This window comes from Cygnus atratus, chromosome 2 (assembly GCF_013377495.2).
Source record: "Cygnus atratus isolate AKBS03 ecotype Queensland, Australia chromosome 2, CAtr_DNAZoo_HiC_assembly, whole genome shotgun sequence".
NCBI lineage: Eukaryota > Metazoa > Chordata > Aves > Anseriformes > Anatidae > Cygnus > Cygnus atratus.
The window spans coordinates 22,687,740-22,714,997 of NC_066363.1; the positions used below are offsets into that span (position 1 = coordinate 22,687,740).

Consider the following 27,258-nt stretch of genomic DNA (forward strand, 5'->3'; position numbering starts at 1 on the left):
ATAATAATACAGAGAGACTCACAAGCTGAACAGCTTTTACATCAAGTTCATCATTCTGTATTCTGAACCGTTTTATGCTGTTCCGAGTGGACTGTCTTTTCTGTCCAGTCAGTACTGATCCATTCAGTGTCTTTTCTGAGACACTGTGTGCATTACCTTCTTCCTGTAACTGATCTTCAGTTCCTGATGTCTGAAATGAAACACAGCATGACACTAAAAATCATTTTTGGCCACATTAATGATGAACAGTTCTAAATAAAAACAACAACAATTTCTTGTAAATAAATGGAATATTGAAAAGAACTGACTAATTAAAAAGAAAGCCACAAGCAAGTACTGAAGTTTCATTAATTCTTCTCTATACTCAGTGAAAAAAAGAACGTTAACACTTGCAAGGAGAAAAATTTCAGCCATAGAGATTTTTTTGCATTTGTTGTCATGTTAAACTGTTCTGACAACATATAGGAGAGTTACATTAGGCATAACTGATTTTTTTTTTAAATATAAATGCCTTTTTAAAATATAAAAATATGAAAAAGCAGAAGACAGATTGAGAGATAATGAAAATATCCAAGGTAGACCCTGTCTGTATAACAAAACTTCAGGAGCCTGAGTCACTAAGATGCTAGTGATTTGGAAAAGTACCTGTGTAAGAGTTTACATTTTCACAATAAGGGTGGCGAGCCACTGGAGCAGGTGGCTTGGGGTGGGTGTGGAGTCTCCATCCTTGGAGGTATTCCAAACCCAAAGAAAATGGCCCTGACAACCTGCTTAGACTTCAGAGCCCTCTCTGCATTTAGAGGGAGTTGGACTAGATGAACCACCAATGTCCCTTAACCTGAATTATTTTATAATTCTCTGATTTGGAAAAGGAATCTGAGAATTTATCAGACCCAGAAGATCATTTTTTCCACAATCTTCCTTTTGACCTTCTCACATACTTTATTTTCAATGTCACACTTGAAAAAGAAAGAGAAAGAGATTTTGTTCAGAATTTCTGTAATTCACAGGTTTGAATTAAAATCACACGTTTCACTTTTGCTTCTTTTTCTTGTTTTGAAGTTTAATACTCTTCAGAGAAGGTTTTTTTTTCCCTAGACTTTCTCCACTGAGAAAACACCGCAAAGGTTTTGGGAGCAATTCAATCCAGTTAAGTCAGTAGCACACAATATGATGCAAGCTATGAAACAAAAATAATAATGAAAAACCTACCTGCATATTAACAAGTTTGTAGTAAACTCCCTTCTGTTCCATTAATTCCTCATGTGTCCCTTGTTCTGTGATGACACCATTTTCGAAAGCAGCTATACGATCTGCATTTCGAACTGTTGACAAACGGTGAGCAATAACAAGTATAGTGCGTCCTTTCCTGATCTGCAGAAAGCATAATGATGGCTTCACATTAGCGTTGTCAGGTACATTTAATTTTTCCCCTCTTCATACTAGGGTTCAAGAAAATATTTTAACTGAAAAAAAATTGCCATGGAAATGGCATTCTAGTAAAGATCAGAATTTTCAATTGAGAAATGCTGAATTTCAGAATACTTTTCAGTTCCTCTGAGATAAACTAAAGCAAAAATGTAATTTCAACGAAATACTGGAAAACATATTTTATTTGAGAATATAAATTAAAGTACTCTGGCTTTGCATGTCAGACTGTCAATTTATAAACACAAATATGTGAAGTTTCTTCTTTCTAAACTGCCCATTCAATATGCTTTCAGGTTACGTATCCAGCTTTTACTAAAAAAAGACTCCATTAAGCATACCATTAAGCATGTCAGTGACAATTCTGTTTCAGGGCATTTCACAAGTATTAAAAAATTATCACTTACACAGTAATTTTGCTTGCTCTAAATTACTTGTTTGACTTAATTGAAAATATTTCTCTAAAATTGTACTTAAGAATATGATTTCTTCTATTGCCATGTCATTTTTACACCTTTTGAACTATTCACTAATAATAAAATAAACCCCACAGGTATCTAATTTGACATGACAAAGATGTTTTTCCAAGCACATTTTAACAGTCTGCTCTGGGATAAATTGGTATTAATAACTAATGACCCAACAAGTGAATCCAAGCTTTATATTATTTAGTTTAAAAATCTTCTGCTGGGATACTGGTTTAATAAGTATTTTACAATTAAAAAATAAAGGTGAAAACTGTTGTGTGTGGAGTATTCTTGAAAGCATTTCGAACTAAATCTGACATCTTAATATTGTTACATGATTTTAAGACCTGGAAGTTACAACCATTTAAACTATCCTATAAGAAATGGTACACCTTTTCTTGGTAGTCCAAAAGCTTTGTTATTTTTGTGATTATTTTAAATGGTTAAAAACACATCAAAATGCGGAAGAAAATCAAGCTAATAGCCTTAATCATAAAAAGGAGAATGCTCCATCCACAGAACAGTAAACAGATTCAGCAGAAGCTTAGTGAAGCCTGTAGGGAACAGCAGTCTACTCTAGATCTGATGTAAACCTTCTGTAGTAGTATATGCCCAGCACAGAGAGAGAAAAAGAACACAGAAGGAGGACAAATGAATACTGGGCACACAACAGCTTAGCTTTGTCTTGCTTAACATCAGCAATCTCAGAGCTAGTCTAGCCTGAGCAAGTCTTTCTGTTATGCTCTGCCAGATGCATCAACAGGGAGATTCATCTCATCATATGATATTTTAAAGATAGGTTGGAGAGGTTGGAGGCTAAGTAACTTGTTTAAACTAGCTGTATAAGTTTTATATTGCAGCAGTCATCCTGATCAGCAGTTCTCTGCCCTCCTGTCTCTGGGATTCACTTATAGGCCATGGGCTGGCAGAAAGATCCCTGAGCACGTGTGGTGGTTTTACCCAGCTGGGCAGCCAAACTCCACCACAACTGCTCTCTCACTCCCCCTCCTCAAAAGAAGAGCGGTGGAGAAGAAAGTATGCTGGAAAGTAAAAAACGGCTCACAGGCTGAGGTAAGGATAATTTAAATAACGAGAAAAGGAAGAGTGGAAAATAAAAAATAATAAAAAAAAAACAAACAAAACCAAGCAAAGACCACATGGAAACACATAGAGAAGGAAAAAATGTTCTCTGCTTCCCATCAACTAACGATGTTCAGCCACATCCTGGGAAGCAGGCCCTCAGTATGCATAGTGGTTGTTTGGGCGGACAGACATCTTCATAACGAGAGCGCCCCCCCTCTCCTTCCCCTTTCCCACCTTTTATTGCTGAGTGTGACACCATATGATATGGGATATCCCTTTGGTCGGTTTAGATCAGCTGCCCTGGCGGTGCTCCCTCCTCATCTCTTTCCCAGCCCCAGCCTGCTGCCTCCTGGGGGGTTGGAGGGAGTCTTGGTGCTCTGCCAGTGCTGCTCAGCAATAAACACAACACTGGTGTCATACCAGTGCTGTTCTAGCTACAAGTGCAGAGCACAGGACTGTATGGGCTGCTGCAGGGAAAGGTGACTCCATCCCAGTAAGACCCTGTACAGCACGCCAGGTATCATCGTTTCACAGAGTATAGTGAGTTACCAGAAATGAGGATAAGCGGACAGAGCGCCTAACTCACTGAAACTAGCGTCAGTTAGGTGTCCAAGTAAATATTAACAGACTAAAATATGTCTGCAGATGAGAATGTGGATTCTGGTGTCTGACTCTCCCAGACATAGCCCTGCACAGTGGGTAAAGAGCATATGGAGATAAAATGCTTTCTGAAGATATTGTCCATGGATAAACTGTGATCCATGCTGAAAATGTTTATGCAATGATGGTAATTTGTCTTTATACAGAGGATGATAAGCATAGATGCATAATGAGAGAAAGAAAAAAAGGAATTAAAAAAAAAAAAAGCAAAAACAAAAACATTGTGGTTGATTCAGCCTGAGGAATAGGTGGAACTATTTTGTAAACAGTTCACACAGTTGCTTAGAGCAGACAACAAGAAATACAGGGTTGGCTTTTTTTTTTTTTTTTTTTTTCATTTCTCTAGGTATTATAGAAGCCAGGTCTAGACAGCAGCCAACATATAGAAGCCTCTCTTGAAGATCTTGAAGATGGCTTTTGACGGGAGATTTGACCATGTCATTTGATCAAGGGCAACCAGACCAGAAGCTGACTTTGAACAACTGCGACGCACAGAGCAGTCATCTGGCTTGAGGTGTCTTACCGTGCCTTCCTTGGGATCGTAAAATCTCTGGATGAGCTGAACAGTTGTACTTTTCCCACAGCCACTGCCACCAACCAGGGCTACTGTCTGGCCACAGTTGACCTTCAGATTCAAGCCTTTCAGTATCTGTGTGTATAAGAAAGTTTGACCAAAGCATAACAGCATATAAAAATGTCAATGTAAATTTGCAGAAACTCTAAAGACTACAGTAAAATATCCTTCATGTTTACAGAATAGCCTGGTATATTCCTCTGTTTTTCAATGTAAGTCAGGTTTTATTGCACTGATACGTCAATATATTTGTTACATCTTTGTGTACTTAGTAGCACCCTTATTTATCAAGTCATTACTCTTCCAAGAACATTTATCATAAAAGCTAGGAGGAGAAGTACAATATAGGGCATTTGTGTGAATCCAGTATTGTTTTCTTTTTTTGTTTGTTTTGGTATCTTACCTGAAATTTCTGTATTATAACTCATTTCAAGAAAATAAAAAATATAAAAATTTCTCTATCTGCATACATGAAACAACAGCCCATTGATGCATTGTATCTGGTTTGGTATCACCCCAATGTATGTTGTTACTATGGGTATGGCCAAACACCATAATTATAATTTAAGAATGCTGTAATTCTTTCTTATTTTGGCACGACATTGGTGTTCTATTAGTGCCAGCAATGGTGATAAAACCCTTATATGTCTGCAGTCATAACGTTTGCTGCAAAGTGGTGATTTCTCAGTTTTGAATACGTTCCTATGGTGTTTAAAACGACAACAGCTCCCACTAACAGAATTCTTAACTTTCCTATTATCAAGAGATTGGAACTAGTATTGGAGAAGTTAAATAATTTTGTAAAAGATCTCTGAAGTAGATAATGCCATAGGGTTAAAATATTGATTATCAGAAATTCTGGGAAATTTTGTAAGAGACCTCTAGATAAGAAAGGGGAAAAATTGCATTTGAAATTGTGGAAGGAATGGCTTGGAGTTTGTGGAGTTTCACTGCAGTATGAAGAGATTGTTCCTTCTGCTCCTCTCTTCAAAATGCAGCATTTCACACCAATTGCAAAAGTGATGGTCTGCTTTCCATGCAGATGTGCTCACTCAGGGAGGTGGCAAAAGTGCCAGCAATCACTGAAGCTGTAGAGGAAAAGAGCTTTTCTTTCCCTCTTACATTGCTGTTGGCTTATGGGAGCTTTTCTTTGTAGCTTTCTCTAAAACTTCAAGAGGCAGAGAGACATCTATAAACCTCTGTGTAATGAGACAAAAGGGAACTTTTGTCTTGGATAGTTCTTTTTCAGTTACCAATGAAAAACAACTTAAAGTTTTGTTTTCACATATTTGCATAGTGTTTCATATTATTTCACTCAGAAGTAATCCAGTAGGAAGCCCTCAGGAGGAAGTTCTTAATTTAAAAGAAGAGGGAGGGCTGAAATTCTGTTAATTTTGAACTAAAATGTAGCTGTGACAACAAGAAGTCTGGCAATGTCATTGCACACAAAGATCTGCCCAGTGTCTTGGGCAAGTTTTGAAGCCCTTTTTGGCGAAGGGTTCCTGCAGCTATCTAGTGGGATAAATTCTTACCCATTGATATCACATGCATCTGCACAAGTTTAGGAATGCAGAGTGAGGTCTGTTAGGCACTACACTCTTAGACCATAGTCAGTATAATCACTCATAGACTACAGTCAGTAGGCTGTATGCAACAGTATTTTCACTAATGCAGTAAGTTTCCTTGCATCTTCTGGTTTGTTCATCATTCTCATTTTCCTTTGTTGTGCAACGTCCTTCACCCTTCATCCCCAGGATTAAAGTTCTAAAAATGTGACCTCTGTAATAGATGAAGAAGTAAAAAACCCAGCCCTTCTCTAATACTAGTTTACTATTCTCACTGAATTCTGTATCAAAATGTTTATCTTCACTGTCTTTGTATTGATTCTAATGGCAACTAATATAAGTACCAAATGATTTCAACTGATCTCTTCAGAAACAGGCAAGCTGCAATATTTTTTTTTCTTTCAAAGCTGACTAAAATAGCTCTGTTCTTCTCTGTCTTCACAGTCTACCTCAACAAGATGGGAACAAATCCCTTTTTAGAGATTAGTGAAAATAGACTTCCTTCACATTGGAATAGACTTATTTTCCAAGACATTCTTAATAAATGTATTTTCAGAAATCGTTCAGACCTCTTCTATCCCCAGTTAATTGCATCAAGACATACCTTAATAAAAGCTCTCAAACAAAACTCTCTGTTCCTTTGGTGGGGCAGTTTTTGCATTGTAAATGCAAGAAACAAAGCGTTAGATCTTCTGCCAATTTCTCAGATAGATACTTTTAACAGACTTACAGTGTGAACAATCTGGAAGATCAGTATACCGTGATTACATTTTTACTGTGTTAAACTAAGCATTCGTATGATGAGTGTTTTTCATTATATTTATGAATTACATTTATTATTATAGTTATGAATTATTAGGGCATCCAAGCTTTAGCGCAAGTTTCATGTAGCCATACATTTTTTTTTTTTTTTAAAGTGTGCTTTAGTTAACTAAACTATTCTGGCTAAAACAGATATTGGTTCTAGATAAAAACAAAAGTTTCCATTATTTCTAGGAGTCTTATTGTCTTAATTATAACAACTGGTTTTCCCTGAGACAATCAGGTTATCTTAAGTGGAATCTGAATCACTTCCATGTGTAATACCTGAATATCTGGCCTAGCAGGATAATTGAAGTAAACATTTTTGAATTCCAAAGTCCCCTTAACATGGTCAGGTTTATAGCCAGCATTGGATGAACTGTCAATCTGAGGTTCCTGTGCAGAATAACATGGCAAGAAAAGGGAAAAAAAACAAAAACATTGTTTAGATTTCTAATGACATTTTAGCACGATACGGGGCTGTGAAATCTTTGACATCAATGCTACCATACAACAAGGCATACATAGCAAGACTCATTACAAAGCAGCAGAGCAAAAATAACTACTTAACAAACGCAAGAAGCTGCCAGTGCAGGCAAGTCTGTCTGCTCTACTCTGTGCTCATGTGGCCTCACCTTGAGAACAGCATACAGTTTTGGGAACCACAATATAAGGAGGACATAAAACTATTAGAGAGTTTCCAAAGGATGGCTATAAAGATAGTGAGGGGTCTGGAGGGCAAGATGTATGAGGAGCAGCTGAGGTCCCTTGATTTGTTCAGCCCAGAGCAGAGCAGGCTGAGGGGAGGCCTCATGGCGGCCTGCAGCTCCCTCACGAGGGGAGCGGAGGGGCTGGCGCTGAGCTCTGCTCTCTGGGGACAGCAACAGGACCCAAGGGAATGGCATGGAGCTGGGACAGGGGAGGGTCAGGCTGGGTGTTAGGAAAAGGTTCTGCACCCAGAGGGTGGTTGGGCTCTGGGACAGGCTCCCCAATGGTCACAGCACCATGCCTGCTGGAGTACAAGAAACATTTGGACAACACTCTCAGATGTATGGTTTGGGTTTTGGGTGGTCCTGTGTGGAGCCAGGAGTTGGACTCAGTGATCCTTGTAGGGCCCTTCCAACTCAGGATATTCCGTGATTCTAGGGGTTAGCAGCTGTGGCAGTATTAACATGGATAGGGAACTAGGTTTTAATGCATTTAATTTTATTGCAGCACAGAACAGTTCAGAATCAGGCACGTCTGCACTAATATGCAAAGGCATAAATTCAATTTATATTACAACCCAGGACTAATTTTAAAATAGCATTGCTGTCACTATGATACTTTAACATCAAAATGACTGTAGCCACTGCCAGCCACTAAAGTATGTACCAGACATCTGGTAATTAACTCTTACAGTTCAAATTAATCATTTTCAGTCAGGGTGCTCTTGTCACTGTTATCTCACTTAGTTACTTGAGTTAGCATGGATATAATTTCTTTTTCTTCTTTAACTTGTTTTTCTGAACTACCAGGTTAAAAAATAACGGGCAGAAATTTACATCTTGCTCATTTAAAGGCTCACATCACAGTATTTAGATGCTTGTCCTGCATCCAAAACTGTTAGGTAGAATTTTTAAACATTAAGATATTGCATCCACAATTGTTTGGGCTTGATAATTTTCTATTCAGAAAAGAAGTCAGATGTTTGATATTTTCAAATGACAGCCATGGCAAAGATACTCACATTGTCTATAATACTGAAGATTGCATAGGCAGCTCCTCTTGCATTGGCAAATGCCTCCATGCTTGGTGCACTAGATCCAACCCCAAAAGCTCCAAGTAATATAGAAGAAAAGACCTAACAACAAAACAAAACATGCAAACAAAAAACCAAAATAATACACAGCTGGAATTCACTTAGATAGCTTCATTTATCTAAGAATATTTGCTATCCTTCCTTCAAGTAGATTCATGCATACTGTGCAATACGAAGTACTCTAAAAGCAAAGCTGCAATTAAACAAGTGGCAATCATTTAAACAAAAAGTAAACATTTATAGGAAATAAGGAATTTTCAAGATCACTCTAAAATTTCCCCATTTCACAACTGGCCCATAAAGAGACTATTGTGAGTTTCTGATGGCTGGGGTTCTTCCTGAGAGTGACAATAAGATATTTACAATTCCACCTGAGGAAAAACTAGCCAGCAATTACTTCTATGGTTAAACACAGAAAAAAAATAATCTTTCTATCTTCATATGGCATAAAAACAAGGGTAATCTAACCCAAAAGTTAAAGACATAATGTTCCACTCCAATGTACTACCGGCAAGAACAGAACCAAATATTTGAGGAAACTGGAGACTTCTTCATGTGAAACTAAAATTGTTTGCCACATCAAAAACAGACTGTAATTTCCACTCTAATCTTTCAGCCTTGGGTTTGACATTTTTTGTGCTTATTGTTTCTGTGAACACATGCAACTGTACCACTCATTTCAGATGTTGGGAATAAATGCCCATTTGCATTTTATCTTAATCAGATCTAAGTATTAAACAAAGCTTGCATTACAGTGCAAGTTGCTAGTGACCCAGAGGAAGTGACAGTCAGTATGGATTTCTGCAAGGACCAGCAACAACCCCTGCTCTTCAGTCAGGTGCTGCTTGCATGAAAGCAAAGCTCTTTTCCAGCTGTTTTCTACAGGGTGTTGGTAGTACAAACTCACCTGCCTGGCTTTGCCCTGAAGTGGGCAAAATGGACTTACACACTTGGTCACAAATGAAAACAATTAAATGAGCTCTTAGGTTTTAGCACATGGCACCTGACTGTAACGGAGTGGATGGCTTCAAGAGATGCTGACATAGCACAGATGTTAACTTGTTAGCAGGAAGGCTGTGACTGGGATTACAACTCCAACCACATTATCATATTACAAGCTTTCCAACAGAAGGTCCACCTTGATATCAGTGAAGATAATGACTTCAGGTCAGCAAACTGGGACTAATACAGCATTTAATTTGTTATAAAATAAATTGTACCTGAAGCCTGGTCTTTCTCTCCTGATTGCAACCTCCTGGCATGGACTCAGGCTCCTAGAAGTCAAACCTCAATCCCCTAGCAAAGACCCAGTGGGACTGAATACAAAAATAACAACTTCTAATTATTATTGATCCAAGCTGGCTTTTAACAAGGGACTTTCGTGTGAGTGATATTTATGTTGCTACCCAACTTACAGAAATAATCCATGATATGCAAAGCTATATTTTTTATTTTATTTTTTTAACAGCTCTGAGAAAGTGGAAAAATGAAGTTTGGAAAGCTAACTTCAACCTGACTCAAAATGTAAAAAAGATTACACAGAATCAGTTCAATACTCTTTGTATTGAAAAATTTTCAATACTCTTCATAAACCTTGTTCAGCTACTGGTGAATACTTACTGTAAAGACGTTTCCGATTGTATAGTCATCAGAAAGTATCAAAGTGGTTCCATACCAGAAAGCCAATGCATATGATGCATATATCAAAAAGAAAGCAATACCTATGGAAATATTGGCTGAAATAACTTTTTTGATACCGATGCGTTTGGCTTCTGCTAAATCTTTTTGGTATCTGAAAGAAAATGCATAAAAACCAGAGCATACAGGAAATTACTCTTCTTTATTTTTCTATGTATATTCATAATTTCTTCAAAGTGCATGTCAAAGTTATGCAAAATATTTTAGTAATCAAATCCTAAGAAAGACCTTGCTGTGAGTGGAGGAAAATGTATTGACTGTCCTTCATGTCGTAACAGGTTGAGCTGATCAGCTCAATCTAGACCACATCCTAGATGACTGTAAAAGGCTGTGGTAAAATGCTAAACAGCTGTAAACCTGTGATTTCTGGAATATTGCAAAAGCCAGAAAATATTTCTGATATTAAAAGGAATATTGTTGCATAAGCGTTGCAGTATATTGTAAAGAAAGGAGAACTGGTGATTTGGAGAAAACAGGATCAATTTATGTCAGAATCTCTTTGGGGAATGAATGTAAAGGAGATACCGGGATAGTGCTTGTATCTGATATTCTACATTGGACTTGGACAGAGAGAACAAGTCAGTCACAGGCATGTGACTGTGAGAGACTCTAATATTGTAAATATAGACTAAAGAATCAAATGCTAGTAGTAGCTGCATGACCCATGTGCTCTGGGAAGTGATAGCTGACAGGTTTCTTTTATAAATAATCAGTGAACAAATAAAAAGACTTTTTTTTTTTTTTGAACCTGGTTTAAGGCTATTAAGATAAAGCTGGTTATAGATAAAAATCAAGGATTGTAGGTTGAATCAGTTAAAGTAATTACAACTGAGCGCACACAAAAAATGTCAGCAGCAAAGGTGTTTAATTTCATGGGTCTTGGAAATTTAGAAGTATTGACGTGGCAATTGCACCAGAAATTGCTCCCAAAATGTAGTTCAGTCTCAACTTTCAGTAAGAAAGAAAGGGGGTTGTGGGGAGCTACAAAAATATGTATGGTGCCAAAAGCAGGAAAGGAAAATGGTAAGAAAGGAATGGAGATGCACTTTTTATTCCAAAGTACTGAATAAACTGGCAAACCTAACAGTGGTCCAGTAGCAAAGACTTTTAGTGATTGATTTAATGTTGAAATTGTGGACAAAGCCACAGGACTGAGGTATGCAAACAGTGACCTGAGAAATTACAAGTTGATGCCTGGAAAAAAACAGTGTAAAAAGCTTGTAAAAAATAAATAAATGAATAAATAAATAAATGAAAAAGAAAGTATAATGAAACAAAATAAAAAATAAAATCTGTCATAAACTATGAAAGCAAAGGATTAACCCAATTAATTTTCTTTAAGACTGTCTTTCCTAGAGAGGCAGAACACAGTAAACTAATCCATTGGGACTTCACTTATGCCATATAATGCCAATTTATCCTAAAGCCGTAGGATAAATTACTTAAACAGTAGATGTAATAAAAGAATGGTACGGCAAGGAATTGTTTGAAGGAATATAGTGTTCAGTGGCAAGTTGTAATACCCAAGGGATTTAAAAACATGAGTTCTTCAGTCAGTCTTGGGATTTATTTTTTCTAGTCTTTTAGTGGCTTTGACAGATAAGGAGTATTTACAATAAATAAAATTTCCTGATGGTAGAAAAATGAGAGGATCAGTGCAGAGGACAAGTGAGAGGACTAGGACAAAGGAATATCAGAATATCTTACAGAATTAGATACATGATGTTGGGGGATAAAGGTAAGAGAAGCAGATGAACTGTACTTCCATAAAGTAAAAGACAACAAATTTAAAGAATAGAGATGATCAGTGAAATGGAAAACCTATATTGTATAGGGAAATCAAATTAACTTTACTGTGATGGCCTAGTAAAATGACACCTGAGAGACTTTATGATTTATTTCTATAAATAATACAGGAAAGTTAACCCATGGGAAGGAGCTACTAAAGCAAAAGTGCAGTGATGGTACAGAAACAAACTAATAGATCGGAATTCCGTGTATGCTTTGACGGAAAGGGATGCCCAACCTTCAAACAGTCAAGTAGTAGAATAGTTTCCCTGACTGCAGCAACAGAGTTAAGAAGACTGCTTGTTTTTAGGATGGACCTTTTATGCTTATTAGCAGAGCGAACAGGTGATACATTTGTTTACTACAGAAGCAGACCCTGGTCTCTGTAACTTAGGAGGTCCTTCTTACTCTGGAAGGACATACATCACATTCAGGGTATCTCAATATATTTTAGGTTTTTTCTAAATGCCATAGTTACTAGAAATGAGCTTTTTTTCACCATTGGTATGCTATGTATAAGATTTCCAGAACATGGAAAGGCCTACCCTTCTCTCTCTCTCAAAGTTGTAGAAGCACTAGGAGAGGACATAGAGCACCATCAATGTGTTATTTTTTTCTGATTCTCTTTATTCCTTTCTCATTGATTTCTTGTTTGCTTTAGCAGCCAACAGCCTAGGATGAGATGGGCTTAGGAGATGCAGAATCTCAAGTACAAGATGAGTGAGTCTGATAGAATTAATTTCCACTTTATAAAGATCTTTCTCACTGTCATAGGGTAGAATATTTTGTAGTCATTAAGCATGTCACCATTGTAATCTCCAGTCTACTGTTACGCTGATGGAAAAAAAAAAAGTGATATATATATCAGGATGCATAGCAGAAAGTGTCTGACAAACAGTGTTTCAAGGATGAGCAGGAAAAAGAGCAGATGAGAGCTACAAGGGTGATGAACAGCACTGGGTAACCAAAGAAAGATGCTGGGGTGAACTGGGAAGCAAGGCATAGATGCCCAAAGAGCTTCCTTTAGCTGCCTGACTGTGAAATGGTGGCTGGAACATAAGGCAGAAGCAAGGGGTGGTGTATATTTTCTCTGAATGATACAAATGTTACTGAACTTTGAGTCTGAAAACTCCTGCCAGCTTTTGTGGTCATGATGATTAACTTTAGATAAAAGATCAAAAAGATGGCAAGAATGATATTCTGTGGTACAATATAAGTAAATACATGTGCATGCCCTTGGTTTGTGACCTTTGTGTTATACTTGTCTTTTCTTGCCACATGCCTGTTTTTTTTTGCTTTCAATTTTCACTAGGTATATGAAGCCTGAAATACCACATACTTTTTTGGGAAAGAGAGTGCATGCATCTCTGCATATCTGATGATGCTTTCTGAAACTAATAAAAAAAGAAAAAGTAAAATTCAGCAGCAAAGACAAAAAATCAAAATCTCTTCAGACACTATTATAAAAACAGCCAACAAATGGACACTTTTTTCTCACCTTTCAGTTTCTTTCCTCTGTCCTCCAAATGCTACCACAGTTCGAATTGCTGCCAGAACTTCCTCTGCAACAGCTCCTGCTTTTGCATATGCAGTTAGTTCTTTGTTAGTGAATGCAGAAATTATCTGTGTGGAAGAAAAATGATTTAACTTTCCTGTTCAAACAAAAACAGAACCAGCCCAAGCACTGTTCTGATTTATTTGAATACTTTTTTTTTTTTTTAACTGAATTTCCTATCTACTTTATTATATTTTTAAAGACTTACAGAAGATTGCACATTTTAAATAGAGTTGTGATTTTCATCTTAGGTCTAAAGGCAAGGCTGCCCAGTGTCACTGTAATTCACTAGCCAGGTGGTACTTAACACCCTAATACCCCTTTGAAGGTCCTAGCCAAAGGCAATTACAGTTCTACAGATGAAGTCTATTTCTCTCTCAGAATGGTCTGCATTTACATCTCATGTGCCGTTTTCAGGCAGTTATTGGAAGTTGAGCAAGTGGCAAGGAGATCTGGAGCAGAGGTCATGGTGTGCTGGCTGTCTGATGGCGTCTGCCCGTGCCCATATTCTAACCCCAGAGGCAATGACCTCCTCACCTTGGGGTCAGAGCCTGCAGACAGCCGTTACCCCAGGAAACCTGACTTACTGCAGGCTCATTCCAGAACGTACCTGAGATGACCTCAGCTGTGCAATCTTACCTCATTTGTATATTTATTGATCTTTACTGACAGTACTTGGATATTTTGGTGTAGTAGTCATGAAGATCCAGTGAAGAAGGCAAAGGTACTGCTTATTTACCCTTTCATATGAGGGCACGCTTAAATAAAGTTTACAGCAGTATAGCAGTACCCATGGAGGAGGCAATGTATTTCTTCAACTACACCAATGCCATGAGACACAACTTTCTGCATGTAGGCAAGGTCAAAGTTCACAAACAGCCAGATTACATTTTTAAGTTTTCAAATACCAAGTGGAGTTATGGAAATTATAGCCTACCAGTTTATTGAAACATAACACTTTTTGCCTACCTTTGCCCAGATAGCTGAAGAGAAGCCCAGAACAGGACTGAATGCCAGGATCACAAGTGTTAATTTCCAGCCTTTTGTAAAACCAACTATAAATCCAGCAAAAAACGTAGCCACTGCCTGAAAGAACATCCCTATTTTTTCCCCTATTCCTTCATTAATCTTGGAGATGTCACTGAAAAAACAAATGACATCCAAATGAGTAAGAAAGCGTGGAAACCACAGACATGAATTCTTTAGATACACCCACTTTGTCAGTATTTCTTTATGTTTCTAACACCTGAAGTTTAACATAGCTTCAAGTTTGCAGCCACAGAGCACTTGGAGCAGTATTCTCCAACATCTCTGTTTCTCAGGATCCATTAAAATGATCCCAGGATCCATATAAATGACAGTATAGTTTACAGAGAAGTTTAGTAAGATGAAATAACATTGTTTTGATGAAAGTATTACAACTGATTTGTGATAGTTAGAACAAACACTCAGTTAGCAACTAACTGTTATTTAATACTTACTCCACAATTCTAGAGTTCAGTTCGCCCACATCATTTACATCAAACCATCCAATCTCCTGTCTCATTACGGCATGAAAAAATTCGTGTCTGATTCTTTTTATTTGCCTGCCAGCAGCTAGTGTCCAAAATGAAACTTGAATGTAGGCAGCGAAAAGAACACAAGCTCCTATTCCAGAATAATAATATGCATATCTGAAAGGAAACAAAAAGGAGATTTACAGCTGAATTAATTCTACTCCAAACAGGACTCCTAGAGATAGCTTATAATTCAGTTCCTTATATGTGCATTCAAAACAACACGGAAGGTTCTTACAACTACCTGCTATTTCTCTTTCTTCAGTATAATGAATATTTTTTAAGTTATTTCAGAATCAAATTTCAGTTTTTATATTCTACTTATTTATTATACAACTTTCAAGAATTAACACACAGATTTTAATTTAAAAATTAATGCCTCAAAGTCCACAAAAAAAAAAAAAAAATAAAAACAGGCTTAGAATGACATATTTACTCTTAAAAACACTTCCCACAATGAATGAAAATTAACAGTGGGATTTTAAAGATGCTTAAGCAAAGTAAAAACAAAAGTTACTGTTGGGGATATCCACTTTCATTTAATGAAGTCAGGATTTGACTTCATTACTGAATTTTAATTGTTTGTATGCTATTATCGTTTAATTGCTTTGTTTAATATTATTTGAGAAATTTTAGTTTGGTTTTAAAATCTGTGTGCATTTCTAAGGAAAAATAATGAAATTTGTGTCTAGATACCATTTATGTAATCAAAACTAAATAAGGCTCCACACATACAAAATAAAATAAAATAAAATAAAATAAAATAAAGAGGAAAGCTATCCTATGTACTTTGTTACAAATGATTGCCAAAGATGTTTTATTTGTGATTGCAATTAAAATATTATCATATTTAAACTGAAAAATATTAGTAAATTAATAAATAGCTGAATGAGTGCTGAATGTTGTTCTTAATCATTGCCAGCATAATAAAAAAAGCTACAAAAAGCAGCAAAACTGGGAGGAAAAAAACAGTATTCTGGCATTTGTTTGAATGTGTAATTTATGACAACACACAAGAGAATTTAATTCTGGTCCAGAATCCCTATGAATTATGGTTATTTCATAATATCATTGGTAAAAATTAAATGGAAAATAAAAATATATTACATTGTGAATTATTTGTTCAATGACAATTGTTGAGAAAGTTACTTCTTTGATTTTGCCAGCTTTTTTGCGTAACAAATATGGCCATATTTATGTTTAGATTCCAGTACCAGAATTTAGCCTTTTTTTTTTTTTTTTTTTTTTTAAATCAACAATTCCTAATTCTTATCCCACATAGTGGGGTTCTTGTTTGTGCAACAAGGGTAGAATTTACCGTCTGTGATTACATACTGCCTTCAAGGAGCAGGCCGTCACAGCTAATAATAGGTAGAGGCTGGAATACTGCTGGGAGATGCTTGCTTGTGTTATGTCTGGCTCTGCTGCCAGAAAATAGGCACGAGTGCTCTGACCAGGCAGCAGATGTGATTCCCGGTGGTACCCAAACCAAGAAGAAGAAGAGGATCGAAGCTTTTTCCTCCCCCAACCTGTAGTGATGGTCTGAAAAGATATGGCTGTGAAATAATCCCTTAACTTAAGCAGTGCTCTTTGGTGTATACGCAAGGTCCACAGGGTGCACCTTTGGCTGGGTGCTCTTTGAAGGAGGTTTTTGCTGCAGTGGTTGACTGAATTGAGCTGCCCTCGTCCTTCAGGTGAGACAGAGCAGATTAGTGCTTCTCTGAGGAGATGCAGGAATTACCAATGTGTTTTGTTTTGTTTTTCTCCTATGCGTGAATTGTTACCAATAGTTTCCTGCAGGTTTTCAGAACATGTGGGGAAAGATGGCATCCCTGCTGAATGCATTGCTAGCCCCGGGAATGCAGAGAGTGTGGTGCTCATTGTCATCACTCCGGTATCGTACAAATGTAGTTTTCTCTTGCTTCTTCTGTAGACAGAAATGTTGCTTTAAATGCTGGTATTATCCTTCAGGAAGTAGTTTTCCACAGGCATTTGAGGGACTTGGGAAATCATTCTACTTACAAAAGAAAGATTTCTTCCCTAAATCTACCTCAGATTCTGCTAGATGCAAATCTCACTTAATACTGAATAAATCCTAAGTCTACTAATAGTTAAGCTAACAATGAAATTGAGTTAGCCTGTTAAATCTTATTGCTGTTATCAGTGAGAGTGAAATACTGCAGGTGTTGCCCTGTCACTTCCTTTCCAAGCTAATTCAAACAGCTCATGTGCATTTTCATTTGAAGTTTTCAAGAGGGCAGGTAATAATTTTCTAAGGAAAGCTGTAATAATAGAAATTCTTATAGTATGTAATGAAAACTTTTTCAAATGATTGTGGTCAAGCTGAGAACCTGATTGGATCAGGTGTCTAGAGAGGCTGTGGAATTGCAATTGCTGGAGATTTTCCAAAGTTGCCTGGACAAGACCTTCATCAACCTGCTCTTTGATGTTAAGACTGTCTTGGAGAATGACATTGGGCCAGATGACTTCCTGAGGTCCCTTCAAGACTGAATTTGCCTATGATTGTTCTAACTACATAAAATGCAAAAACACTGTGTCCTGTATATAAAAGAAGAGATTACAGAAATTAAAACTATGCTTCTGAATCACCTGTTTAAAAATGAATGCAATTGTATCATAAAATCTGCCGTTGCTTGCTGAATATAAATGTAGATTTGGAGGGAGGGGGGGAAGTGGCTGAGAAAAGGCTTGTTAGTAATTAGTATAATACTGATAAGTTAGAATCAACTGCAAAAAGAATTACTTGAAAATAGAAGCTAAGATTTCCTTGTTTCTGAAAATTCCTTTAAAAAAGTATTCAATTAAACAGCTATGCCAGTTTATTACAGAAGTTTTGGAGATATTTTTTCTGGCATGTGCACCCTTATGCTGGGAGCTTTCCTTTTTTTTCTCACTGTCTCCAACTCATCACATTTCAGGTCTATGTTACAACCCCTCCCCATTTATCTGCAAATACCACTGTGTCAGCATCTGTTGCTTGTAGGTGTGATAGTAAAAATTTTCAGCATTGAGAGGATTTAAGCCAGCTTACTCCATCTCCTGTGTATGCTTTTTCTTCAAGATGTGTGCTGTTTAGTATAGCTCTGCAACACAAGTAGAAACACACATACAAAAATAACAAATTTTAAACATTATGGTAGACTGGGATAAGTAAACATACAACATGAAACTTACCAGTGTTAACGGACTGACCATATTCAGTTTCTCAGGTTTCTTCTCGTCCTCACTGCTAAAAAATCGTGATTGTATTTTAAGTAGGAAGAGCACTGAAAACATCAAAGCAAGCCTCGTGAATACTACTATAACCATTGTCTCTTAATTGTGCTCAGAAGTATGGAGGGAGATAGAGGAATGTAAAGAAATTTCAGTCTTCTCTCAGTACTTTTCTCTGAACGCTGTCAAAAACACTTTTCAAGAAGACTTCAGGTTTGGTATTGTACTAATACAGTGTCTATTGATGAGCTTGATGATGAGCTTTAAAATGTCTTTGACCTAGAAACTGTTAGAAAGGAGGCATGAGAATGCTCTTATCTAAATAAACTGAGTTTCCCCTCCAAACAGCCTGTGTTCTCCAAATAAAACATAGCTCATACAGCTTATTTTAAGGATGTAGATAAAATGTCAAACTCTTTCCCTTGTTTTGCAATGGGGATTTTCCTGACTCTACAAAGTTCAATGTCAGATCAAATACTAGTTTATCTTCTGCTGTCATTGGTGCAAGTTATTTTAAAGGATATGAAGCACCGTGACAGTCAACTGTTTTATAAACTCTTAACAATCCAATTGGGATGAGTCACTCTTTCCAGTTCTACCACACTCACAAGTCTGTTTCTGGTGGCTGGAAGTCCCACGCAAAACATCCTAAACCTTCCCCTATAAGGTACATGGGAATTAAGTGTCTTTTACTGCATAACGTGGGAAACAGTAAATTACTATGCAGGTCTTTAAATCATGGAATATATTTTCCACCATGACCCATGTCTTTTTTGAAATGAATGAATGGGGTACAGGGGAGAGCATGCAGGACATCTGACCCAATTTGGACCCAGATTCTAGTAAAAAGTTACACTAATTTCAGAGAGCTTGGAGAAGCATGCAACTGAACTGTCCTTTAATTAAATTAACTTCAGTTCTATTTGTATTTTGGCTCAGCCTTTCAATGAAACAGAATAAATACTGCTGCCACTATTTTTTTTTGCAAAAGAAGCAGGCAAATTTTCAATAACCCCAATTTAAAATCTTATTCATAACACCAATGTAGAAGCAAAGCTTTCTACTCCTCAGACTTCTCATAACCTCATGGATTCAGCTGGATTTACCTGTTAACAATTTACCTATATTTAGATATAGATACTGATGTATTTTTATGTCTATGTTTATCTACATTCTCTAAAAAGAACAATGGATATGAAAGACTTCCAAAGAAGGAAAACTGTGATCATGCTTGTGTTCTTTATCAATAAAATTTAAGCCTATGCATGTAAAGGTAAAACATTAGTAGAATATTTTGAAAACAACTGCTATACTTACCATTTACATTCAGATCCATAATCCTGATATGATACAGCAATATTATCATCCCTTCTGTTTATGTAAGGCTTTGTTTCGTCTTCAGAACCCATTTTAAATCTGTATAAAAAACAAAGCATCTCAGGAAAAACTATCAGTAATATTTATTAGGGAGAATGTAAATCAAATAAACTGAAAACCTATATCCTAATGTGCTGTTTGAAACTAGCCTGTCTTCAGATTTTAGGCAGGACCCCAGTGATGTCCTCTGCATAATCCTTGGGAGTATCTCATTTCAAAGCATGTAAGTTTCTGCAGTTTTCCATAATTAATATACAATAAACAGTAAAATGCATTTTAAAGTAGAGTGAAATGTCACTGGATTTTTTTGCTAATTTTTTAAATATTCACTATTGGAAATTGATAATCTGTCTCAGACAAAATAAATGCACTGACTTACCAGGAGAGCAGATCTTAATCTGTTTTCACCTGTTCTGGAAGGTTATTCAGCAGTCAATAGGACTAGCTTGGTTAGGACTGTGCACTGAGGTTGGACTTTGCTCATTCCGTGTTAAATTGTAGTGAGGAAAAGCTTTCCATAACTGGTGCATGCCAGCCTTTCGCAGCACCCTGGGAATCTGCAAGGGAATACATGCACACCTGGCTCCAGAAATAGAGTGCTCAACAATGAATGACTTCGAAAAGCCTGTTGTATCATTGTCACTCCTGAAAGCATCTCAGGAAGTCTCCTCTTAAATCCTTCCAAAGAAGTCTCTGTGTTAATGTGTTAATCATTTCTTCTAATGTGCCCAAGTAATCAGGCTGACTGTGGAGAAGCACATTTCCTGGAGCAGACTGGGCTTCACATTGGGCACCAAATCCTACCTTACACACTTCGAGGGGAGGTGCTTTTGGTATTACTGTTCAGCCATCTGTGATCAAACTGAATGGGACTCTGAGGATACCAGTTATATCTTGCTATCCTGAGCCAAGAAGATGGAATTTGCAGAAAATCATATGCTTTCCTTAATGAAAAATGCTCATATGAGTCTTCAGTCCTTCTTTTATGACAGGCAATAAATAATGCACAAAAGTTTTATAATATAATATAAACTAGGTTATATTTTACCTCTCAATTTTGCTCGCCTCAAAGTTTTATGGAAGATCATGTTTATATCTAGAAAATCAGTGTTGTCTTCTGAAAGTTTGATAGTGGTAGTTGAGAACGGATAGAAGAGCTTAAAAAATCACTCCATCCTGCCCATGTAGCTTTTTCTTCTTTCTTAACTATGTTTTCCCAGAGGCACCACCAGTGTGGCTGAGGGACTCAGCTGTGTCCTTCATGGGGCAGCCCCGGCCTGTTCTCACAGAAGCTACCTCCACTACCAGAACCTTGCCTTGCAAACCCAATACACCGTGACTACCCATTACTGTAGCTGTTAATTACCTTGTATTGCTTTTATTTCTGTTGTGGGGCAGGGTTAACATCCACAGTATTACTGTCTATGCAGGTATTGCCGATGGGGTGCAATTGCCCATTACATTCAGGGGAAGGAAATGGCCCCATAGTGATCCCTAGTGCAGAAGCCCAATGTTTGCATGGCATGTTGTACGTGTGCATCACATGACCTGAGGCAGTTGTACTGCTTGAGGGCTGGGTGGGTGAGTTCATGAAACTGCTGCACAAAAGATTTCTCTTACACCTCACACTCAGCCTGGTGATGCCCATCACCTCTCCACAACGCTGAACCCAATGATATAATTCTACCAGAAGCATCGTGTGCTCTCTGACACACGCCGTACAGGCGTGTGGAGACACACCTCAGCAGCTTGCTTACCTGGGCTGAAATGACATGCATGTGGGGATTGCCAAGGCACCTGTGGAGGTAGCAGCTGAAAGGAGCATCTCTCTCTTCATGTGCTGTTGCAGGTGTCTTCTGCAATATCTTGGGGCAAGGCTCTGGAGCAGTTTTGGAAGGCCCGTGTTTCTTTCTAGGTTCTCCAAGGCAGGACCCAATGATATCTAAGAAACTTGCTGGGGGAATGGTGCAGTACTTCACAAAAAGGTCACTGAGGTCTTTGTAGTAGCATACAGTTGCTGCCCCTCCCTCCAAGTGCCATTGCTATCCCTGGTCTCCAATGACACCCTCTTTGCTTTCTTAATTTTTTCATGACGTTGCTCATTAATGATCTGATAGAAGCAGCATGTGTGCAACCTCAAGATACAGACAGTGGTTTATCTCACCACTTGAGAAACTCGTGGTCCTTTCATGGTGCCAATTCACTGGGAATGTGATTTCCAAATGGTTCTGGTCTGCTTCTCTCTAAACTTCTAGAGAAATGGAAGGGAAACTGTCAACATGGTGGAAGTAGGTACATGAAGCAGAAAAAAAGTGGAAAAAGCCCACCAAATAATAAATAAATAAAACTACTACTACTAATAATAAGCAGTCAGTGGGTGGAGAAAAGGCAACACAAGATGGGCAGGTAAAGAAAATTTGAAACTGGGAGACATTTGAAGGAATGAAGAAAGAGCAGCAAGGTGTCAGGTGATGACTAGCTGTGAATGGCAAGTAGGAAGGCACATTTAACACTTGGCTCTATGTACAGCACAGTAACATCTGCAATGTTTCTTGGGAATTCTGTTTAAGAGACTTTTACTGGCATATCTGTGGGACCTTGCAGTAGCACAGACCACGCACTGGTCTGGAACCTATTATCTCCATTTAACCGTGGAGCAATTATCAAGCAGAGTCCCTGATGATGTTTCCTTTGAAAGGAATCAAGTTTACACATGGAACAAGGTTTCAGAATGGGAACAACACACAATAAATGGAGATGACCAAAGAATTCACTTCGCAACCACATTACTAGTTCAAACCAAATTGCTAATGCAGGAAATTATAAGTTAGCCTCTACATTCTGGTACTGGATTGCCTAATGGTAAAAGAAAATAAACAGAAAGGACCTTTTTTACCTAAATCACTAATTTATACCACTTCATGGGTAATTTCACTTTTTTTTTTTTTTGTGGAGAACCAGTAAATTTTTTTTTGGTGTAAATAGTTGTTAGTCCTACAAATATGAAGAAAATCAAATATTTTTCTGAATCAGTGAACAATTTGTATTCCTTTATTAAAATATGAAATAAGTGTATTTTTAAAGCATGGTTAGGATATAAAATATTTGTATCTTTTGTATTACAGTACTATGGTAAATTGAGTAATAACTTTCAGTGGATCAATTAACATAAACTTAAATGAAGAGCAGTGGTTAAACTAGATCTGCTCCAAGTACGTTAATCTAAGAGGTAGTAAAGTATTTTTACCATAATCCTTTTGTCATATTCCAATTGTATTTGAAGTTTGGGATATTTTTGGACAAAAGTTTAGAAAAAGATTTTCAAGCATTATTTTAATGACTATTTTCTTCTTGTGATGCATTGAATTGTTTTGATATACTGGAAGCTACCATATAGAATGGATTTGTTTAATTAGTTTAATTAGTTGGATGGTTGACTGTGACTTTTCCTGTAGAGACTCACAAAATGGCAGAGGTTGGAAGGTACCTCTGGAGATCATCTAGTCCAAACCTTTGCGCAAGGAGAGTCAGGTACAGCAGGCTGCTTAGTAATGGATGGAATGGATGGAATGGATGATCTACAGCCTTTCTGAGTAATCTCTTCCAATGCTCAACCTCCCTCACAATAAAAAAAAGTGTTTTGTCATATTAAAATGCCTATAAATGACTATTATCTTACAGGTGTAAACTTTCCCTTTAATGTAACTTTAGCATTTTATTAATATACACTATTTTGTACCTTTCTATACTTCTTCTTTAAAAATTATAGTCTGCCTGAAAGTCAACGTAGAATTATAAAGAAATAATTCACTCAAAAATGGCACTCAAACTCTATATCTCAAATCAAATTAGCAAGGCTAAAGGTACTGCCTTGGCCTCATCAGAGGCCAAGATTCACATTTTGTTCATCTGAAATTTCTTAGTCAACTTTTGTAGTAGATGGACAATGACAGAAATAGGCTAAGGTCTGATACTTGAAGGTATTCATATACTGTAAGCACGTTTAGGTGCATACTATGTCAGCAAAAGAAGCACATTGTCTTACAGGCCTTTGTTATTCTGGCCTAAAAGACTTGCCCAATATTGCAAAGGATATTGCAGCTTAACTAACCATTTTACAATAAATAAATAAATAAATAGAAGAAAACCTCTCTGTTCCTGTAATACTCAGAAATATTTTTAATATATGGGAAGACTTTTCTGTAACCTTCTTCTTTATTTTAGCATATTTTGTGACAAATAAGATTGAATTAGAAAGAATTAAATGAAAGGTCTTCACCTCTAATAATAGTTCAGATAAACATTATCTACCATTGATTACCTTCAGTAGGACTGCTTACAAGCTAGGAAGAACAGTTAAATGTCTAGTTTAATGCCTTAGTTTAACACTGCTCTAGGTCTTAAGAACACTGACTTTAGCAGATGTGGTAGTAATGCTGCCGGGACTATAAATTGATGCTATTCCTTTGGGCAGAAAAGAGAGTGGGAATCCTAGACAATAAGCAAAAGCTCATAAAAATATTGTTCTTTGGGTTCGATACAAACACTGATGGTATTGAGTTGAACAAAACATTTGTGAAGAAGAAAAGAAAAAGACAATCTAAAAGAAAATGCGATTTAGCTTAGCTATTGGCTGAGCAAATAAGGCCATCATGTGGCAAATTAAAGACATGGCTACAGAGAGAAAAACTGATTAATAGTTTTGGTGATAATAAAATTTACACCTTCCATCATGAACTCAAAGGAAGCTGGTGTGAAAGTTCAGACACAGAAATTCCTCCTATCTTTCCTTTTTCTCATGAGGAATTTGAGAGAAATTTTGAATGATCTTCCAGAAATTCTTTATAAATTAAAGATTCTTAGATAGAAAGCACATGCTTTTTCTCTAACAACTTAAGTCTCATAGATAAGAACAGAAGAATGAGAGTTAGAAGATATAATCATACCTTCAAGGGAAAAATCTTAAGTCTTTTCAAATCACAACCAAGTGAGCAACTAAGTTGCTAATGATTTATCAAGATCATGAGGAAACTGCAGAAAATGAAATTATAAACGTCTGCAAAACTAGATTATTGTATGTTTTATTGATTCTACCCTTAACAAGATAAACCTTGAAATATTAACATCCTGAACTATCAGATCAGACATACATGAAGAGTTGTTTCTGATGTGGCAGATATGTTAGTAACTTTCATCTGTAATTACTCTTCTATTACATTGAAGAATAGACACACAATCATCTGTAGAGCTACCCAACAGAAATTTTGAGTTTAGTTTGTGGTTGGAGAAGCATGCCGTAGTTCCATAATGCATTCTTTTATCAGGCCCTTTGTAAGTGCACATAAATTTTGGTTTTGTTTGGACAACAGGGAAATGATGTGTTATCACATGTTGTGCATCACTATGAAGTATGGTATGTCAAGGAATGACGTAAGAATTCGTACAACAAACACACTGGTTAATCCAAAACAAAAGCTTTAAAAGATGTGATATATGTACAAGTGAAGGTCAGAAAAAAATCGTGTTGGAGAAAGGCAAGAGTGCCTAGAAATAAAAAAGCACAACATTGTCGTTGACCAAACTAGCCTCTCAGAGTCCCAGCAGAAAACAGACAGTAGGTAAAACTGACCTCTTAGTTACCTCACACCTATCCTTAGCTTAATCCTTTCTCAGTTCTGCCTTGATATTATATATGTTTGCATATATATTGCTATAAACAAAGCTGACCTTATTATGGACATTTGAAAAGTAGGAGGGATCTAGGAGTTACTATGTCAGACAGATCTCCATTGTCTCCCCCTCAACATTGCTTTATTTTAACATTTTATATATTCTGAACTTATTTTTTTCTTAGATTACACATTAATCTTGTTATTCTCTTACCCTGTTTTCACAAGTGATTTATGTAAGAACCAAATCAGAGTCACATGGAAGGAAAAGTTTCCTCTTGAATGATGTAAGAACAATGATATCAGAGCAAATGTTTGATGTATTAAAAACATTTAACATATTTTTCTCCTTTACTAACCAAATGAATGATGATATAATTTCTGCCCATAAACACTTAAAGTGAATCTATGAAAACACAGATTATAAGCACATTATATATGGATACACGGTCTTTAATTTTAAGTTATCAAAAAACATCAAGGACTTTAAAAACTTGGGCATTTTAAAACAGCCCCATGCAATTTCTAGTATTTCTGTAAAAATGACTCTGTCTTCGGGGAATACAAAGTTGGAGTCAGGGTTTACAGATCTACTTTTATGAAACATAATGTAGTGCAGAATCTAAGAAGCCTATTTTAATACAGTAGTCATTCAAGATGTGACTCATTTTCTCTAAGCTATGGCAGTGTAATTATGATAATCATGTTCACATTCTTTTATGTGAAGAGAAGCAGATTTGTTGATCTGGCCTGCTAGTGATAGCAGCTCTAGAATGGGATGAACTGTGCCCTGGGCTACGTTGACCAGACCTTTGTTAAACATGCAGAAAGGTGGCTAGCTTAGAGAAATTAGCTTAGGCATGAATGTTCACTTTTAGTTGGATGCAGTTCCGTCTTACTCCTCTACAGCAACAGTATTACAATACTGACCTCCTTAGTGAATGGAGTACAGCTAACAACTAGAATGAAACGTACATAGGAATAAGCATACAAAGATAAAAGGAAATGTACTCACTTTGTGACAGCAGAGATTTCTAAAGATAGTTGTCCTTGTCTGTTCTGCTCTTTTCCTTCCTGTTCTCTACTTTTAATATCTACAGGAATTGATATCTACATGGAATTCACAGCAAATTACTTGATGTGACTGCTTGTCCTGTTTCTCACTTTCTGCTTTCAGTTTGCTATGTTAGAATAAGTAGAATAAAAGATACCATCCTGTCTTAGAAATACAGAATGAATGCATGATTAAACTGAATAGTTCTGGACAATTTATCTGGAAGAAAGACTGGGTACTTGCCAATAGCAGTTATTTAGACTCTCTATAGGTACATTTCTAATGTGGGTTTTTCTGCCCAAGAATTGCTAGTCAGAGCATTTTACCTTCCCCTCCTGAAAGCTGTTTTCTTCTTTCTTTTCAATGACGAAGTCTGCGAGGTAGGTTGGATTTTGAGGGAGGGGAATCAGAGGATGAGTTATAAATATACATATAGACAATACATCTTGAGGAACAGATTAGCTGTATGTCTATTTGTACTATGAGTGATTACAAGGAAAACTCACTAAAAATATTTCAAGATCTTTGGTGTTTTGCAGATATAAATGCTATCAGAAAGGTTGTTTTCATAGACAAATATAGCAGCCAAAAACAGACAACCAGGTTTAAGGGATTTACTCATAACAATGGAGAATTGTTTCTGTTAAAGCCAGATTGCCTGGGAGTCAGCATCAGGATGGAAGATTATTGAACATCCCATTGATGTGGGATAGTTAGGGAAGAACTCTGAGGAAATGTCTGTGGTGGTTATACCCTGTTACGCAGCTGAACTCCACCCCAACCACTCTTTCACTCCCCCCTCCTCAAAAGGAAAATATAATGGAAAGGGCTCAAGGTTTGAGATAAGGACAGGAAGATCACTCAACAGTTATCATCATACGAAAAACAAACTTGGCATAAGGAGATTAATGTAATTTACTGTCTATTGCTAACAGACTAGAGCAGTGA

General features: G+C 36.9%; 1 protein-coding gene across 1 annotated transcript in view; it reads right to left on the bottom strand.

Annotated features, from left to right (window-relative positions):
• Positions 1-19,619, bottom strand: part of LOC118247517 (ATP-dependent translocase ABCB1-like) — a 41,234-nt gene extending 21,615 nt beyond the window's left edge. The window contains 11 exon segments of the mRNA XM_050709355.1: positions 23-190; positions 1,213-1,374; positions 4,162-4,287; positions 6,864-6,974; positions 8,308-8,421; positions 10,000-10,171; positions 13,364-13,488; positions 14,390-14,561; positions 14,902-15,116; positions 18,172-18,226; positions 19,528-19,619. Coding sequence (XP_050565312.1) covers positions 23-190; positions 1,213-1,374; positions 4,162-4,287; positions 6,864-6,974; positions 8,308-8,421; positions 10,000-10,171; positions 13,364-13,488; positions 14,390-14,561; positions 14,902-15,116; positions 18,172-18,226; positions 19,528-19,619 — 1,512 coding nt within the window.
• Positions 19,620-27,258: the final 7,639 nt, after the last annotated feature.